General features: G+C 42.0%; 1 protein-coding gene and 1 long non-coding RNA gene across 6 annotated transcripts in view; one reads left to right on the forward strand and one right to left on the reverse strand.

The window, feature by feature from the left end:
- Window positions 1-19,172, reverse strand: part of LOC122556968 (protocadherin gamma-C5-like) — a 274,931-nt gene that overhangs the window by 171,322 nt on the left and 84,437 nt on the right. The window contains exon 1 of one of the 5 annotated variants that reach the window (XM_087995089.1): window positions 14,917-17,499. The exons of the other annotated variants lie outside the window; for them this stretch is intronic. Coding sequence (XP_087851215.1) covers window positions 14,917-17,352 — 2,436 coding nt within the window. The 5' untranslated portion in view covers window positions 17,353-17,499. Of the gene's footprint in view, window positions 1-14,916; window positions 17,500-19,172 lie in introns of those variants that run through there. 5 annotated transcript variants of the gene reach the window in all.
- LOC122556426 (uncharacterized) overlaps window positions 1-19,172 on the forward strand; it is a 70,099-nt gene that overhangs the window by 8,460 nt on the left and 42,467 nt on the right. The window lies entirely within an intron of this gene.

Consider the following 19,172-nt stretch of genomic DNA (forward strand, 5'->3'; position numbering starts at 1 on the left):
AGAAAACTGACAGCAAGGCAAAAGTGAGGACTGCAGATGCTGGAAACCAGAGTTTAGATCAGAGTGGTGCTGGAAAAGCACAGCAGGTCAGGCAGCATCTGAGGAGCAGGACAATCGACGTTTCGGGTAAAAGCTCTTCATCAGGAATAGAGGCAGGAAGGGTGGAGGGATAAATGGGGGGGGGGGAGGGGGCGAGGTGGGGCTGGGTAGAAGGTAGCAAAGAGTACAATACATTCATTGCGGGTGGGGATGGATGTGATAGGTCAGAGAGGAGGGTGGGGGAAGGTAGTAAAGAGTACAGTAGGTGAATGGGGTGGGGATGGAGGTGATAGGTCAGAGGGGAGGGTGGAGTGGATAGGTGGGAAAGTAGATTGGTAGGTAGGACAGGTCATGAGGACAGTGCTGAGCTGAAAGGTTGGAACTGAGGTAAGGTGGGGGGAGTGGAAATGAGGAAACTGGTGAAGTCCACATTGATGCCCTGGGGTTGAAGTGTTCCGAGTTGGAAGATGAGACGTTCTTCTTCCAGGCATCGAGTGGTGAAAGAGTGGCAGTTGAGGAGGCCCAGGACCTGCATGTCCTTGGCAGAGTGGGAGGGGGAGTTGAAATGTTGTGCCAAGGGGCGGTGGAGTTGATTGGTGTGGGTGTCCCGGAGATGTTCCCTGAAGTGCTCTGCGAGGAGGCGTCCAGTCTCCTCAATGTAGAGGAGACCACATCGGGACCAACGGAGCCAATAAATGACATTGGTGGATGTGCAGGTGAAACTTTGATGGATGTGGAAGGCTCCTTTGGGGCCTCTGAGGGAGGAGGTGAGGGCACAGGTTTTGCAATTCCTGCGGTGGCAGAGGAGGGTGCCAGGACGGGAGGGTGGTTTGTTGGGGGGGCGTGGACCTGACCAGGTAGTCACGGAGGGAACGGTCCTTGCGGAAAGGGGTGGGGAGGGAAATATATCTCTAGTGGTGGGGTCTGTTTGGAGGTGGCGGAAAATGTCGGCGGATGATATGGTTAATGCGAAGGTTAGGGTGAAAAGTGAGGAATGGGGGGGTTCTGTCCTTGTTATGATTGGGGGTGTGGGGTTTGAGGGCGGAGGTGTGGTATGTGGATGAGATGCGTTAGAGGGCATCTTTAGCCACGTGAGAAGGGAAATTGCGATCTCAAAAGAAGGAGGCCATCGGGTGTGTTCTTTGGTGGAACTGTTCCTCCTGGGAGCAGATGCGGCGTAGGTGGAGGAATTGGGAATATGGGATGGCATTTTTGCAGGAGGTAGGGTGGGAAGAGGTGTAATCCAGGTAGCTGTGGGAGTTGGTAAAATATGTCAATGTTGATGAACTGCTCAAACACCTCGTGGGAGCACGAGGTGGCGCCGATGCAGTCATCAATGTAATGGAGGACGAGGTGGGGAGTGATGCCGGTTTAACAATGGAAGATGAACTGTTCTATGTAGCCAACAAAGAGACAGGCATAGCTAAGCCCATACCGGTGTCCATGGCTACCCCTTTTGTCTGGAGGAAGTGGGAGGATTCGAGGGAGAAATTGTTAAGGGTGAAGACCAGTTCAGCCAAACGAATAAGAATGTCGGTGGAAGGGTACTGCTGGGGACGTTGGGAGAGGAAGAAAAGGGGGCTTGGAGGCCCTGCTCATGGCGGATGGAGGTGTAGAGAGATTGGATGTCCATGGTGAAGATCAGACATTGGGGCCAGGGAAATGGAAGTCTTGGAGCAGGTGGAGGGTGAGGGTGGTGTCTGGAACATATGTGGGGAGTTCCTGGACTAGGGGGGATAGGACAGTATCGAGGTGGGTGGAGATGAGTTGGGTGGGGTAGGAGCAGGCTGAGACGATGGGTCGGCCGGGGTGGTCAGGCTTGTGGATCTTGGGAAGGAGGTAGAATCAGGTGATGTGGGGTTCCTGGACCACAATGTTGGAAGCTGTGGGTGGGAGATCTCCTGAGGTGATGAGGTTCTGTATGGTCTGGGAGGTGATGGTTTGGTGATGGGGGGTGGGGTCATGGTTGACGGGGTGGTAGGAGGAGGTGTCATCGAGTTGGCGTCTGACTTCAGCGATGCAGAGGTCAGTGCACTAAACTACCACTGCACTCCCCTTATCTGCTGGTTTGATGGTGAGGTTGGGATTGGAGCAGAGGGATGGAGGACTGCGGGTTGTGAGGGTGAGAGATTGAAGTGGGGGAGGGGTGTAGGCAGTTTGAGGCAGTTAATGTCTTGGCAGCAGTTGGAAATGAAGAAGTCAAGGGTGGGTAATAGGCCAGCGTGGGGTGTCCAGGTGGATAGAGTATGTTGGAGGCGAGTGAAGGGATCCTCAGAAGGTGGGCGGGAGTCCTGAATGTAAAAGTAAGCTCGGCGGAAGAGGCGGTGGAAGAATTGTTTGACGTCACGATGCGTATTAAATTCATTGATGCGTGGATGGAGGGGGATAAAGTTAAGGCCTTTGCTGAGGACTGATCATTCGTCCTCAGTGAGAGGAATGTCTGGGGGAATGGTGAAAACTCGGCAGGGCTGGGAGCTAGGACCTGGTGTAGGTGTGGAGCTGGGAGTGAGGGCAGAGCCTGTAACTGGAGTGGGCGTGATGTTGGGCGGAATGGGGGTGGAGGCATGAGCAGTGATGATGTTCCCCTCAGGGTAATGGGGTGCAGGAATGGTGACAGTGGGATCTGTGAACTACAGCAGTCAATAGTAATTACAAAAACAAATTGAATGCGCAAAAAAATGTTGAGGGTTATGTACAATGAATAGAGGATGAGCGGTAACTTGCAATTCTTTTGAAGAGCTAGAATAGGTAGATAGTGGACTATTTCTTTATGTTTTAACGGATTGTAATTCTGACTTGGTGAATGTATTTTTAAATCACTTTTAACGTCTTTATTGGGACACCATTTGATGTGAGCCAAGCAAAAGCCTTCTACTATTTTTTCCTGATTTCTGTTTCACAGCTGATAAACGAGTATTATTCGCTGTAGCGTTCACCATAGTAGTCCAAATAGTATAAGCCCTAAAGACATAAAATGTAGTGAATGTGGGGGAGCATCAACATCCACCACCGTGAGTCGCTCAGTATCATCACTACTGATTAAGTTGGCATAAGTCTGAAGGACTGTGCCACCAGACTGGGCCTGTGGTAAGTTCTGAAAGAACCAGTGTGAGAAAAAACTCTGACTTGACCTTGATCTCACCTAATTTAGAACTGACCATGATAGTAGAAGTGGCCACGTCACATTCTTTGTGGAGACAAAATCCTTCATGCTAGGGAACCTTTCATCATATTGTGTGGCTTTACCCTTGTCCTAAATGGGATCAGAAATTTCCTAGATGGGCAGTCATACACATTGCTGATGACAATGAAATGGGGTAGATTCAGAAGAAATCTTGAAGCATAAAACACTGTGAGCCATTGTCAACAGCAGAATTGTATACAACCACAATTTCTAGCCTCATGATCGAACTTATTCTTCACTCTGATTACAGTCCAGCCATGTGACCAACTCTGTTTCAAGAAGTAGTGTATAAGAGAATGTCAGGATCAAAACTACATGTGTCTAAAGTTGAGGTGCAAAGCTGCTGAAGATACATGCATATAATATATATGAAATATATGCTTGCAAAATCGTGGAAACAGCATGTTTCAGACAAAAATAAAGCAACTAGAAAAGCAAAAAGGAGACATGAAAAAGGACTTGTGAACAAGATAAGGGCAAATCCTAAGTTTAAAAAAAAAATACATTAAAAGGTTATACAGGGAAAGAGTAGGGCCCACTAGAGACCAAGGGGGCAACCTGTATGTGAAGCCACATGATACTGGAAGTGTGCTAAATAAATACTTACCTTCAGTCTTCATGCTGGAAAAGAAGAACACAGTTATAGAATTCAGAAAAAGGGACTGAGAGGAACTTGCACAGCTTGCCATAGGAAATGGGGAAATATTGGAGGCTCTGTTGGACTTAAAATAGACAATGCCTTGGCCCAGATGAATTGCATTCAGGCTGCTTTAGGAAGTAATGCAGTAAATTGCAGGGGCTCTGACACAAATGTTTAATTCATTCTGGCCATGGGGGACATGCCAGAGAACCGGAGGATGGCTGATGTCTTTCCACTTTTCAAGAAGTGGGATCGAAATGCCAGGAAATTACAGACTGGTGATTCTCACATCTGTGGTCGGGAAACTATTGGTAAAAATTCTGAACAAGTGAATTAATATAGGCTTGGGTTACGTATGAATAGTCAGCATGACGCTTTCAGGTGGAGGTCATGCCTAACAAATTATTAATAATTTTTCAAAAACGTGATCAAGTGTGTGGATGTGGGAAAAAAGTTTGATGTGGTTTATATGGATTTTATCCAAACTTTTAACAAAGTCCCACATGAGAGACTAATTGTGGGTGGCACGGTGGCACGCACTACTGCCTCACAGCGCCAGAGACCCGGGTTCAATTCCCACCTCAGGCGACTGACTGTGTGGAGTTTGCACATTCTCCCCGTGTCTGCGTGGGTTTCCTCCGGGTGCTCCGGTTTCCTCCCACAGTCCAAAAATGTGCAGGTTAGGTGAATTAGCCATGCTAAATTGCTCATAGTGTTAGATGAAGGGGTAAATGTAGGGGAATGGGTCTGGGTGGGTTGCGCTTCGGCAGGTCGGTGTGGACTTGTTGGGCTGAAGGGCCTGTTTCCACTCTGTAAGTAATCTAATCTAATTGAGAAGTTTAAAGCAGATGGAATTGAGGGAAACATGGTGAGATAAATCAGAAACTGGCTTAGAATTAGGACACAAAGGGTAGTGGGAGAAGGCTGTTTGAGTAATTGGAAGTTGGTTACCAATGATGAACCACAAGGATCAGTACCTGGACTGTTATTGTTTCTTATGTAGGCAAATTATATGGATGAAATTGTGATGGGAATGTTAAGCAAAATTGCAGACAATACCAAGATTGGTAGAGTGGTTAAGAGCATAAAGTAGCATTTATTGCCCATCCCTAATTGCCCAGAGGCAATTAAGAGTCAACCACATTTCTGTCGGTCAGGAGTCACATGTCGGCCAGACCAAGTTAGAATGGCAGTTTCCTTCCCTAAAGAAAATTAGTGAACTGGATGGGTTTTTTTTCTGACAATTGCCAATGGATTCATAGTCATCATTAGATTCTTAATTCCAGATATTTATTGAATTCAAATTCTACCATCTACCGTAGCGGGATTCAAACCCACATCCCCAGAATGTTATCTGGGTCTCTGAATTAGCATTTCAGCAATAATACCACAAGGCCATCACCTCCTCAAATAAGTTAGTTAAGAAGACATAATGGACACCTACTTTCATCAGTTGTGGCATTCAGTGTAAGAGCCAAAGATAATGTTGGAATTGTACAGAGCATTGGTTAAGTCACAGCTAGGATACTGTGTGCAGTTCTGTTCACCTCACTACAGGAAGGAAGTGTTTAAACTAGATGGGGTACAAAGGGGGTTCAACAGGATGTTGCCTGGGATGGAGAGATTGAGCTATTAGGAGAGACTAGATAGACTTGGATTGATTTTGCTCGAGCAGAGAAGATTCAGGGAGACATGAATGAGGTGCATAAAATTGAGCGGTGTGAACAGGGTGCATAGAGACTAGCTGTTCCTTTTGTTTGAGGCGTTAATCCATAACAGCACATCATTTTAGGATAAGGGGCAGGATATTCAAAGGGGATGTGGGAAAAAACATTTTCACTCAGTGGATGGTGGAAATCTGGAATGCACTGCCTGGCAAGGTAGTGGAGGCAGAAAACCTTACAACCTTTAAAAAGAATTTGCATGAGCACATGAGATAAAATGACATTCAGGGATATGGGGCAAGGGCAGGAAATTGGGATTACTGCACATTTTGTGATAGTTATGTCAGTGCAGACTTGAACAGCCAAAATCTGAAGCTATGAATTTATAAAATTAAGCAAGTTCACAGATAAGATCAAATCTCCACCAACATTCCATATGGAATCTTGAATGTTGATGGGAAACTAAACAAGGTTTAGTAGAAGATATAATCTTCTTAAATATTGCCAATCTCAGTGATAGCCGAGCTCAGTAGGTGAGTGCAAAGTTGAAAATTAAAAACTTAAAACAATCTTTATCAAAGAGTTCCAAGTGGATGATCCATCTTAGTCTCTTCTTGTAGTTCCCACTATTAGAGAAAACAGTGTTCAGCCAATTCTCTTGAATCCATTTGACACAAGGAATTGGCTAAGCACATTGAATATAACAAAGGCTATGGGCTTCAGCAATGCCCCAGCTATAATGCTGAATATGTACTCTCGTACAAGATGTGCCTTAACTCAAGCCATTCCCAAACTGCCACCTACTGCCATCTACCTGACAAAAATGAATACTGACTGAAAGAGAATCTATCAACAAAAAGCAGGGCAAATTTAATCTAGTTCTCACCATATTAATCCAATTTCAATCATCAGCATTGTTTATGGGAATTGTTATTGACAACACCTTCAAGCATCGCTTACTCACCAATAACATGCTCATTGACAGTCCATTTGCATTCTGCTATGGCCACTCATCTTCAGACTTTATTGGAACCTTTCTCCAAGCACAGACAAAAGACCTGATTTCCATACATAACCTTACAGTGACTGCCATTGACATGAAGGCAACATTTTGAAACAAGCATGATAAAGTTCAAGTCACTTGGAGACAGGTAAAATCTCCCACTGGCTGTAGTTATAACCCTACACAACAGGAAATTGTTCTAATTATTGGAGTCCATTTGCCTCAACTGCAGGACACTGAGAGGAGGTCCGGAGGGTGGTGTACTGAGCACACCATTTTTAGTTCCATGAGCAATAATCAACACCCTCATCATAAAGATAGACCTAAGAATAGTTGTTGATGCTGCTACAAAGTTTTCAGACAATGAAGCTACCAGTGCTTACATACAACAAGATCTAGAAAACGTACCAAACGTTATACACATTCCACACAAGTACCTTGCGATCATCATTTTCATCGTGATAGAATCTAAACATCTTTGTTTGACATTCAATGCATTACCATTGCTTAGACTGCTGCATTAATATTCTGGCCTCACCAGAAACTTAATTAGACCAGCCATTCAAATACTGTGGTTACAAGATCAGGTAGGACGATGAGTGTTCTATGGTCAGTGACTCATCTCGGGCTCCCTGAAAGCCTTTGTACCATCTACAAGGCACTAGTCAGGAGTATGATGATATACTGTGTTTGCCTGGATGTGTGCAGTTCCACTATGTTCAGCATCATTCTGGACAAAGCGGCCCAACTTATTGACACTCATTCGAATTTCAAAGTTGCACAGGAGCTCGAGACTCAGGGAGATAAACATTGATGTTTGAAAACACTTCCCATTGCAGAGAAGAAATTCTTGGAAAATATAAAGGTAGCTAAATCGCCAGAATCTGGTATAGTACATTCCAGGATGTTGTGGGAAGTTAGCAAGGAAATTGCAGAGCATTTTGCGGAAATATTTGTATCATCTACAGCTATAGGTAAGGTGCCGGATGACTGGTGAGTTGGAGAGTGGCTGATGTGCCTTTGTTTAAGAAACGATGCAGGGAGAAGCCTGGGAACTATGGACCTGTGAGGTGGGTAAGTTGTTGGAACTGATTCTTAAATATAGGATTTATATGTATGTAGAGAGACATGGAATGATCAGAGATAGTCAACATGGTTTTGTGCAAGGGAACTCATTTCTCACAAATTTCTTTGAGTTTTTGAGGAAGTAACCAAGAAGATTGATGAGGACACAGTGGTAGACATTGTTTACATAGACTTTAGTAAAACTTTTGACAATGCTTTGCAAGGCAGATTAGTTAGTAAAGATAAGATCATATGGGATTCAGGGTGAGCTTGCCAATTGGATACAAAATTAGCTTAACAGCAGGAGAGAGAGAGTAATAGTGGGTGGTTGTTTTTCAGACTGGAGGCCTGTGACCACCAGTGCTGCACAGGGATCGGCGCTAGGTCTCCTTTTGTTGTCACTTATGTAAATGATTTCGATGAGGATATAAAAGGCATGGTTAGTAAGTTTGTGGAGGACACCAAAATTGTTGGTATAGTAGACAGTGAAAAAAGCTAACCTTTTGAAATTTGAAATTGAAATTTTAATCAATTTGGTGAATAAGCTGAAGGGTGACAGCTGGGTTTTAATTTGGATAAATGTGAGGTATTGCATTTTGGTAAAACAAACAAGAGCAGAACTTACACAATTAATGGTAGGACCTTGTAAAACTGAGAGAACTAGAGTTTCAGGTAACATAATCCTTCAAAATTTGTAACACATATAAATAGGGTAAGGGTAGTTAAGAAGACCTTTAGCATGCTTGCCTCATTGCAAAGACTTTTGAGTATAAGAGTTGGGACATTATGATGTGGTTACACAAGACATTGGTCAGGCCTCTTCCATAGTACTGTGTCCTGTTCTGGTCGTTGCGTTAAAAGAGGGTTCAGAAGAGATTTACAAGGAGGCTGCCAGGTGTGGAAGGTTTGAATTAGAAGGAGAGGCTGTATAGACTGGGATTTTTTTTCACTGGGGCATAAGAGGTTAATGGGTGACCTTATAGAGCTTTATAAAATCATGAGGGACATAGATAAGGTAAATGTCAGGTGTCTTTTCCCTCGGATAGGAGGTTTTTCAAGACTGGAAGTCATATTTTTAAAGTGAGAGGAGAAAGGTTTAAAAATGACGTGAGGAACAATTTTTATATACAGAGACAGGTCTGTGTGTGGAATGAACTTCCAGAGGAAGCAGTGAATGTGAGTACAGTTACAGAGATAAAAGACATTTAGATAATTACTTGAATGAGAAATGTTGGAGGGATATTGGCCAAAGTTAGGCAGGTGGGATGAGTCTAATTTTTGATTATCGTTAGCCTGGACTATTTGGATCGAAGGGTCTGTTTCTGTGCTATATGACTCCATAACTCAAGGACCATCAGTGTAAGCCAATCACAAGTTGCACTGCATAAACTCACCTTAGTTTCTTCAAAACCTGTGACTTCTCATACCTGTTAGAGCAAATAAATCAGGCATATGGAAACATGATCACTTGCAATTTCCCCTGCAAATCAGACAAAACCTAACTTGGAAATATTTTGTCATTCCTTCATCGTCACCTGGTCAATATTCTGGAACTCCCTCCTTTGCATCACAACAGGAGTAACTTCATCACACAGACTGCAGTGGTTCAAGAGAGCTCATCACCATGTTCTGAAGGACAGTTAGGGATATGCAATAAATGCTGGATTTGTCAGTGATTCCCACATCCTATGAATTAAAGAAAACAGTTCATGCAACCAGTGTTCACAATTCAATCTTTTTAGAACTGACATGATTCTGGTGTATCGCCAAGGCTAACATATTTTCCTAAGGTACACTACCCAGAAGCAAAAATGCTACACAAGAAGAGGTGTAAACAAGTTTATATCTAACTAAAATATAGCTTTGCCTCTTTGTATTCTAAGCAATGTATCTTTTTTCTGATGAAAGTAAGATACTGTGAGTACTGAAAACCTGAAATTAAAACAGAATATGTTGGAAAAACTTAGCAGATGTGAACAGAATGTTAATGTTTCAGACTGATGACTTTACATCAGAAATGACAGTAAATCAAGCTTCATATTCTTTAACTTTGTTGAAAGTAATTAATAATGTGCAGCTCCTGAAAATAGATAGGATGCTGCCTGCAAATGTTTAAGATATGGTCATGCAGTTAATCAATATTTAAATTCCTGTTTTCATTGGCCTAAACATGGCAAAGAGCAATTTGTGATGTTGCCCTGCACAGATCAATAACTTCTTATGTTGAAGATATATCATAAATCATTGCTGGAAATTAAAAGCAAAAACAGCAGAAAACATTGCAAGTGCTGAATAGGGAACTCCCCTTTCTAAATAGATCTGACGATCAGAAATGATCAGACTGGTGATCAAAGGATCTCTTTATGAAAATGAAAGATGTTATACTAGAGAGATATCAGTTATATGCTTTGGATGTTAAAGGCCTAAGGGTTGGTTTCCTTTATCAAAAATTTCCTGTGACATTATAAAAGAAATATAAATTGGTGTATTTTTATTCTGGCTTAATTTGCCAAATAAATGACATTTACTTACAACATCTTGCCCCTTTTGTTTTGACTCAATTTTTGTTTTCATTTTACAAGTATTTTTATTTTAAAACATATTTGAAATGTTGTGTATTTCAATATTAATTCACAAACATTTATTTCATGTCAGAATTTCACTCAATGGAAAACATTCTAGAAAATTGTGTGCTAAAGTCTACAATACCTATAGAATGTACTGTACATATGCCAGTTGGACTCTAAATTTAACTTCCCAAAATTTGCCCCTCGTAGAGAAATTGTTATGTTGGGAGCAAACATTTGTAAAAGCTCTTCAATTATCATTTATAAGCATTTTCAGATTTATTTTTGTTTGTTCTTGGAGCAAAAGTGTTATTCACAAGATCAATTTTGTTGCCTATCCACAATTGCTCTTGAAAAAGTGAAAGTTTCACTTTTTAACTGCTGCAGTCCTTGTGGTGTAAGTACTGCGAAGACACTGTGGTATACATCCACAGCAGAGTGCTATATACCACAGCAAGGAAATTGCAGATACTTTTATGCACCTATTACAGTTGTTCTGTAACCTAACCATTAATGCCCTTGAACTGAATAAATTGATGGGTCATTTTATAGAGCAGTTGAGACCACTGTGCATCTGGAGTCATATACAAATCAAATCAGGTAAGGATAGCAGATTTCATTTCCTAAATAACATTAGTGAACTAGTTGAGTATTTATATTTATTGACATTTGTTACAAGATTACATGAACTATTAATTTCAATTATAGAGTCATGGAGGCACATAGCTTGGAAACAGGCCTCTGCTGTCCAACTCGTCCAATGTTGACCAGGTTTCCTAAACTGAACCAGTCTCATTTGCCTACATTTGACCCACATCCCTCTAAACCTTCCTATTCATGTACCTGTCAAAATGACTATTAAATATTGTAATTGTACTTGTCTCTATCACTTCCTATGGCAGCTCATTCCATATATGCACCAACCTCTGTGTGAAACATTTGCCCTTCAAGTCACTTTTAAATCTTTACTCTCTCACCTTATATCTATGCACTCTGGTTCTTGACTTCCCTACCCTGGGGAAAAGATTTTGGCTTATCTATGTCCCGCATGATTTTAAAAATTTCTGAGGTCACCCCACAGCCTCCTATGGTTCACAGGAAGAAAAATCCGGCCTATCCAGCAAAACTTCCAGTCTCAGTAACATCTGTGTATATCTTCTTTTGCACCCTTTTCAGTTTAACAACATCCTATTTCAAGCAGGGCAACCAGAATTGCATGTCGTACTCTTAATGTGGCCTCACCAATGTCTTGTACAGCTGTAATGTAATGCCGCAACTCCTGTACTCAGTGCTCTGACTGATGAAACAGATTCAAGTTTAAAGTTTTAAAATTCAAAGTCTAGTTTTAAAGTAGATTCAAATTTCACTCTCTGTCTTGGTTGGATTTGAATTAATGTCCCTGAAACCCTAGTCTGGGATACTGGATTACTTTGCCAAGTACCACTATCTCATCAGGTTTTGCAAATTTAAAGTTTACTATGGAGTTAATTGCATTTTTTTTCTATTGCTGATGATCATTATGCGATTTTACTTATTACTTTCTACATTTTGTTCTCCCTTCATTATATACCATGGCATGATCTGCTTTGTCCTTAAAAACTTTCAGCGTTTTTGAAACATATTTTTCTAAAGTGGAAACAAAATGCATATTCCATTATAGGTGTTGGTATACTCAGGGGTGAATCTAGAATGCACTTGATAGTGATCTTAGTAGAATTAATGCATAAAAGCAAATCAAAAAACTGAACAGCCAAACGAATTGGTTATACATCAGAAGAGATCATGTGGTCATGTCACTCCTTGAAACTGCATTCAGTTTAGAAATATTAAAGTACTAGAGGTATGAAAAGTACCGATTAGAGCTGTCAGGGTCATCATTGAACACAAATGTGTTTAAACACGGGACGGTGGGGTGGGCTTGTGAGAGGTAGATGTGTTCTGTTTATTGATAACATGTTAGCACAATTCATTGTATATTGAATACTGTAACTGGCCACCCACCACTGCCAGAGTGGAACATCCAGTTCTCCATGAAAAACACCAAGGAGGTGGTAACATTATCAGAGAACCTACCTGAATGCCTTCTTCTGCCATTCCCCCCTACCACCCACCCCCTGTCTCTCCACTACCACCACTAACAACCAACTACTACATGTAAAGTCTCCCCAGAAAACTTCCCTAAAATTGTTGGACCTGAACAGTTCCTGCCAGAAAGTAAATTGCTCTCTTGTATTGTACTGTTCTGACTTGTATATGATTCCATACAGGGTAGTGATTTATACCTGCTCCCTGAACTGATCTAACACGTAATTTAGATATATCATCACTTGTGTCAGACACATTATTTTGCCACTAGTTGTTCTGATCTGTAATGACTAGAGTCCCGTATCATCATAGTTCTTGATTTTATTCTGAAGTCACTGAACAAAAAACGATGGAATCACCCACCTTCTCATGGCAACTGGGGATGAACAATAAAGCAATGCAGATGTCCATGGAATTAGATATTTTTAAATTATTTTATAAATGTGTTAAAAATATAGAAGTTTTGACAGATCCTGCAACTGCATCAAATGGCCAAGAAGCTAGGTGGGATTTACGCTTGGGCCATATGTCTCTATGATATGATGGAATATATTTTTAATTATTCTGTGGGACCAGAGGGGACAATCTGTTTTTTTTTTTAGTGAGGTAGAGTTCTTTTCTAAACTTTTGCCTAACATTTCTTACTTTTGCCTTTGTAAGTCGATTGGGTGTTTAATTTGTTGAAGGGAAGACTCTTTTGTTATTAACATTACTTTCAGGTACAAGCTCAATAGACTTGTTGGTCCATTCTTTTTGCTCACTTGTACCTATATTTCCCAGATATTTTCAATCAACCTGTTCAGACATGTTTTGACACACCTCTGCGCAGTTGGAACTTGAACTCAGAGGTTGGGACACATGGCATGGGCACCATGTTATATGTTTGTATAAAGTGTGGCACTGGAAAAAGCACAGCAGGCCAGGCAGCATCTGAGGAACAAGAGAGTCAATGTTTTGAGCATAACCCTTCATCAAAACTAGGGAGGAGGAAGAGGGCGGAGAAATAAATAGGAGGAGGGGTTTGGGGCTTGGGGAAAGGTAGATTGCATGGCAATAGTTGGGTGAAGGTAAGAGGTGATTGCGATAGGTCCGTGGGAAGTGTGGAGTGGATAGGTGGGATGGAAGATGGACAGGGCCAGATCAAGAGGGTGGATCCAGAGGATTGGATCTGGGATAGGATGAGGGGAGGAAAGATTTGGAAACTGGTGAATTCAATGTGGAGGTTGTGTGGTTGTCGACTCCTGAGGCAGAAGATAAGGTGTTCCTCCTCCAGTTTGCAGGTGGCTGTTTACAGATGGTGGAGGAGACCCAGAATGGATATGTCATCAGGAGAGTGGGAGAGGGAGTTGAAATTGATGGCCACTGGAAGGTGTGGTTTTCTTTGTGAAGGGTGGGGGAAAACATTTTCAAGGTCAGCATCCTTGGGAGAGATTTTGCAGTACAATTTGCAGCAACTAGGAGATAGTGAGGACTGTGAGTGCTCGAGAAGTCCGATTCAATAAAGTGTGGTGCTGGGAAAAGCACAGCAGGTCAGGCAACATCTAGGAAGCATGAGAGTCGACATTGCAGGCATAACTCTTCATCAGGTCTGGGGAAGGGGAAGGAGAGCTTTCACAATCACTTCCTGTCTTCACTCACCCATCGCCATCCCACCTGCCTTTCCCCCATTTATCTCTCAGCCCCTTCCCCTTCCCCAGACCTGATGAAGTGTTAAGCCCAAAATGTTGACTCTCTTGCTCCTTAGATGCTGCCTGATCTGCTGTGCTTTTGTTCAGCACAATGCCATATCGACTCGGACTTCTGCAGCATCTACAGCCCTCACTGTCATCATGTTTCGTTTGCTTATTGAAGGACCATGAAACCATATTGATCACAAAACGTCTGGAAAATAAACACACTGAATCTTGTGTTAAATATGGGACTTCTGTAAAATGCTTTGAGCACTGGGTATTGAATGTGGTCTGAGAACATCAAGCTTACTCACAGATTCTTTGTTACCTTAAATTTTGAAGACTATTGACACAGGGTATGTTTACATGATTTGGTGCATGGTAGCTGAAAATGTGTTGCTGGAAAAGCGCAGCAGGTCAGGCAGCATCCAAGGAGCAAGAGAATCGACGTTTCAGGCATGAGCCTGAATGCTGCCTGACCTGCTGCGCTTTTCCAGCAACACATTTTCAGCTCTGATCTCCAGCCTCTGCAGTCCTCACTTTCTCCTTGGTGCTGGGTAGGTAGAGATTCCTAATTGAGATCATTATGCTAACACTCACTGTTCCACCAATGGAAATTCATAATTGAGTGGTCTATTACTGTTCTTCATTCCTGAAGAAGGGCCTGTGCCCGAAACGTCGAATCTCCTGTTCCCTGGATGCTGCCTGACCTGCTGTGCTGTTCCAGCAATAAAGTTTCAACTTTGATCTCCAGCATCTGCAGACCTTACTTTCTCCCCTATTACTGTTCTAACAGACTCCAAAAGTGTTAGCCACTTTCAACAACAAATTAGCTGAGAAAATTAAAAGGTTACAAGAATTGCTATTGCACTCTTCACTTTCACTCTTTAGCGTACAGTTGCCGTACTTCACAGATGAAAATCTCTGTTTTCCGCTGTTTGCATGAAAGTAATGGAAATAATGAAATAAATATGACGTCTTAAAGTCCAAGACACCTACCTCAGTGGCAAACATTGTGGCGTTGTCCATTTCTTTTAGATTACAGTCTGAAAAATACCTATCAGCAGCATTAGATTGGCATCTGGTGGATGCTGCACTTAAGTGGGTCGGGAATTGGGAATCACCTTTACCCGATTCCGAGGCAGTCCGCAGGGTATAGCAGTACGTTTCAGCGAGAGAACCAGACCCACGTACTTCAATAACGTTTTTAATTAGACTGGAGTCTGGCACGGTGTGAAAATTTAAGTTGGAATTTCGATATATCGTTTCTGAATCGCTATGTTCAAAACACAAACACCAGTCCTCATCATTGCTTGAACTGCGACAAACTGTGATAACAAGAGCTATTAGCGCAACCATCAGAGTAAGTGTGATTGCCCCTAAAGATATAATTATATATAGGGCTGCACTAGAGGGATACTCAGGGACTCTAGGCATAAGTGTAACGGAATGAATAACGTCTTCAGTACTATCAACAATTGATAGCGAGATGGTAATAGTGGCAGATAAAGGAGGATGCCCATTGTCTTTTACCAGTACGACCATCATCTGTACTGCAACATCTCTGTCATCAATTTGACGAGTAGTCCTCACTTCTCCCGAGTTAATCCTCATAGCGAAAAGATTCTTATCTGTCGCATCGAGAAGCTGATAAAACAACCGTGCGTTCTGTCCAGAATCGGCATCAATGGCAATTACCTTGACGACCAAATAATCTGGATCTGCTAGTCGAGGAATGGTTACTGCGGATCCATTCCTTGTTAGAGGAAACACAATTACAGGTGCATTGTCATTTTGATCCAGAATGACTACATGCACTGTATGATTTGTGCTGAGCGGCGGCAAACCAGCATCCTGCACTTGAACATAAATCTGGAAATTCTTAAGCTTTTCGTAATCAAAGGAGCGCTGTGAAAAGATGATCCCGCTCTCTGAATTGATGGAGACATACGATGAGATGGGCATACCTTGGAGCAGGCTGTCGAAAACGGAATAGGTAAGGTGGGAATTTGGACCCAAGTCAGGATCAAAAGCAGAAACTGAACAGATGGAAGCCCCAAAGGCGTTATTCTCCATCACGTATGCAGTGTGAAAGGCATTTGCAAAACGTGGCGGGTTGTCATTTACATCTGACACCTGCACTGGAATAGTTTTGTTAGTAGATAGAGGAGGAAATCCTGAATCATAGCAAGAGATTCCAATTCGGTATTCAGACATGGTTTCCCTGTCCAGCGGCTGCTGGACAACCACCGTGTACGTATTTTTAAATGTCGATTTGAGTTCAAACGGCAGGTTGGGATGAAGTAAGCAGGCAGTAAGTCCGTTGTCTTTCGAATCTCGGTCGGTTACACTGATCAGTGCTATCACAGTTCCAGAAGGCACATCCTCTCGGACTGAATTAGATACTGACATCAGAGTCATATCGGGCGCATTATCGTTGACATCCTCGATGTCAATGAGGACAGTGCAATGCACGGGGAGTGCAAATGGACCTTTGTCTTTGGCTTCCGCTATAATTTCATAAGTCTCGGTTTCTTCAAAATCTATAATCCCTTTGACTTTGATTTCACCTGTTCGAGAATCCATTTCAAAAAGTTCTCGGACAGTACTTGGAGTGAGGTCACTGAGAGAATACACTATTTCTGCGTTCGTGCTTTCGTCCGGATCGCTCGCATTTAATCTGATAACCGCTGTGCCAATCGGTACATTTTCCAGTAGACTGGCTTTATAGAGCATCTGGTCAAACGCGGGAGAATTGTCATTGACATCCAGCACAGTGACGATAATTTGGGCTGTACCAGTCCGCTCCGGGGATCCCCCGTCAACAGCAGTCAGGAGCAAATGATGAATCGCCTGTTGTTCCCTGTCCAAGTATTTCTCGAGAAGCAGGTGGACGAACTTGCTGTCGTCCCCGCTATTCTGCACTTCTAAAGCGAAGTGTTCATTTGGACTGAGATAGTAAATGCGGACAGAATTGATGCCCAAGTCCGGATCATGAGCACTCTGAAGAAGGAATCGAGTTCTCGGTGGCGCTGACTCCAGGACCTCCAAATGGATCTCAGCTTTTGAAAAACTGGGTGAATTGTCATTAATATCTAATATTTCTACTTCGATACGGTAGAGTTCCAATGGGTTTTCTACAACAACCTCCAGATTCATAAAACAAGCAGGACTCTGTCTACATACGTACTCCCTATCTATTACTTCATTCACAAACAAAACGCCATTCTCCAAATTAATCTCGAAATACCGTTTTCTTACTGCAGACATAATGCGGAGCCTGCGACTGGAGAGCTCTTTCACATCCAGACCCAGATCTTGAGCAATGTTCCCAACGAAGGCACCATGCTTCAATTCTTCATGAATAGCATAGCGAATTTGACTATAACCGATATTCCAGATACAAAGCAGGAAAACTGTAAACAATGCTTGCATTCTCTGTCCGAATTCGCTCTTGCATTCGCAAAGATACAAAATAATTAACACTCCACCTTCCAAAAAAAATCAATTATTGATATCCAGTATAAATCAAGCAAATCGCTGACCAGTTTACATCTGTATATAGGAATAAGAGTACCAGGAATAACGGTTCCGATGCACGATTACAAACAGTGAGAGTCTGTTTCCTCTGTTTCTGCATTATGCGTAGAATTGGGGGAGGGGGTAGAGATCGCTCGCAACATTTAGCGCCTCATTGGTAGACAGCGACACAGAGAGTCTTTGCCAATAATTACACTGAATGCTTATTAAAGATGGACGTATGCAAAGTGTGAAAGTTACACGTATTCCGGTGTATGTACTGAGCAACGAAAGTGACTGTCTAACTTAACGCTTGTCCCAGAACTCCAACTCAACTCTGAGAGCTGTGTTAGTGGGTCAAAAGTCAAACATTGAACATTTAAGTTCTGCAAGTTGGCGGCTAAAGAATATTGAAGGGGTCTGCGTTTCTTCGCGGCTGAACGGTGAAATTCCTCGTGTGCGCTCATCAGAAAAGTTGAACACGAAAGTTTCACTTTCTCACAAACTCAAGATACTGGCGAAATTCTCTGTCAACCAGATATAAAACGACCAAAGAAGAAAAAACCTCGAATGAAATAAACACCGGGACACATAAGAAGATCTGATCTCATGCTGTATATTACTAAAGTACACGCAGTCAATCATCATTCATGTACCTTTAACCTGTATCTACTTCAAGTGGATAAGTCACCCAGTCCGGTGAGATGCATTCTGTTACCAAAACATGTAAAGATATAAATTACAAAGGAACTTAATCCAAACTTCAATTCAGCCTCAGAAACTAGATTCCTGCCAGAGAACTGGAAGATATGAAAGTTTACGCTTATGTTTACAAAAAGGATAAGTCTGGCGGTTATAAGGCAGACAGTTTAACCTATATGGTTGAAAAAAATACTTTGTGAGAGTTTTACCAGCCACCTGCAGAAGCATTGACTAATAAAAGACAGCCAACATCGGTTAACGGCAAGTCATGATTAACAGTCGTGATTGAATTTTTTGCTGAGGTGACAGAGGTGAGCATAGAGCAAAGATAAAAGTAGAGTAGGAGTGTTGGATGAATTGAAAAAAATCTGGGATCAATGACCTTTCCTGCACAATACTGTGACCTGAAGCTGAATACCTGCACCAAGGGAAAGTTCCGATTCTTATCTTTTGTTCCCTATTCACTCACAAAATTCTTGTTAAGTTCCTGCTGCAATACATTGGCTTAGGGATTCAGGCCGATACACTCGCGCAATACTAAGGATGATTAGGAGATGACGGTGTTGGACTGGATGAACAAAGTTAAAAATCACACAACATTAGGTTATAGTCCAACAGGTTTATTTGGAAGCACAAGCTTTCTGAGCGCTGCTCCTTCATTAGGTGGTTGTGGAATATAAGATTGTAAGACACAGAATTTATAGTAAACGTTTACAGTGCGATATAACTGAAATTATATATTGAAAAAGACTTGGATTTTTTGTTAAGTCTTTCACCTTTTATAATGAACATGTTGGTTTCATTTCTTTCATATATAAAGGCAGAACCTTTTTTAAAGTTACATTCTCAAGTGAACTTTAACAGTTGGTATCATGTCGACCCAGATAATATATTTAAGGTGTGAGGTGCCCTGTGTGAGACTGCCTGTACCACAATGTTCAGACTGATTCAAATGTAAAAAAATCGGATTTACAGAATCTTCCACGTATTCATGCAGTTTTTGAGCAAAATAAAATGTAATTCTCAAGTAACAA

The sequence above is a fragment of the Chiloscyllium plagiosum genome, unplaced genomic scaffold (genome assembly GCF_037043375.1).
Source record: "Chiloscyllium plagiosum isolate Xiang-an unplaced genomic scaffold, Cpla_swu_hap1 HiC_scaffold_16, whole genome shotgun sequence".
Lineage (NCBI taxonomy): Eukaryota > Metazoa > Chordata > Chondrichthyes > Orectolobiformes > Hemiscylliidae > Chiloscyllium > Chiloscyllium plagiosum.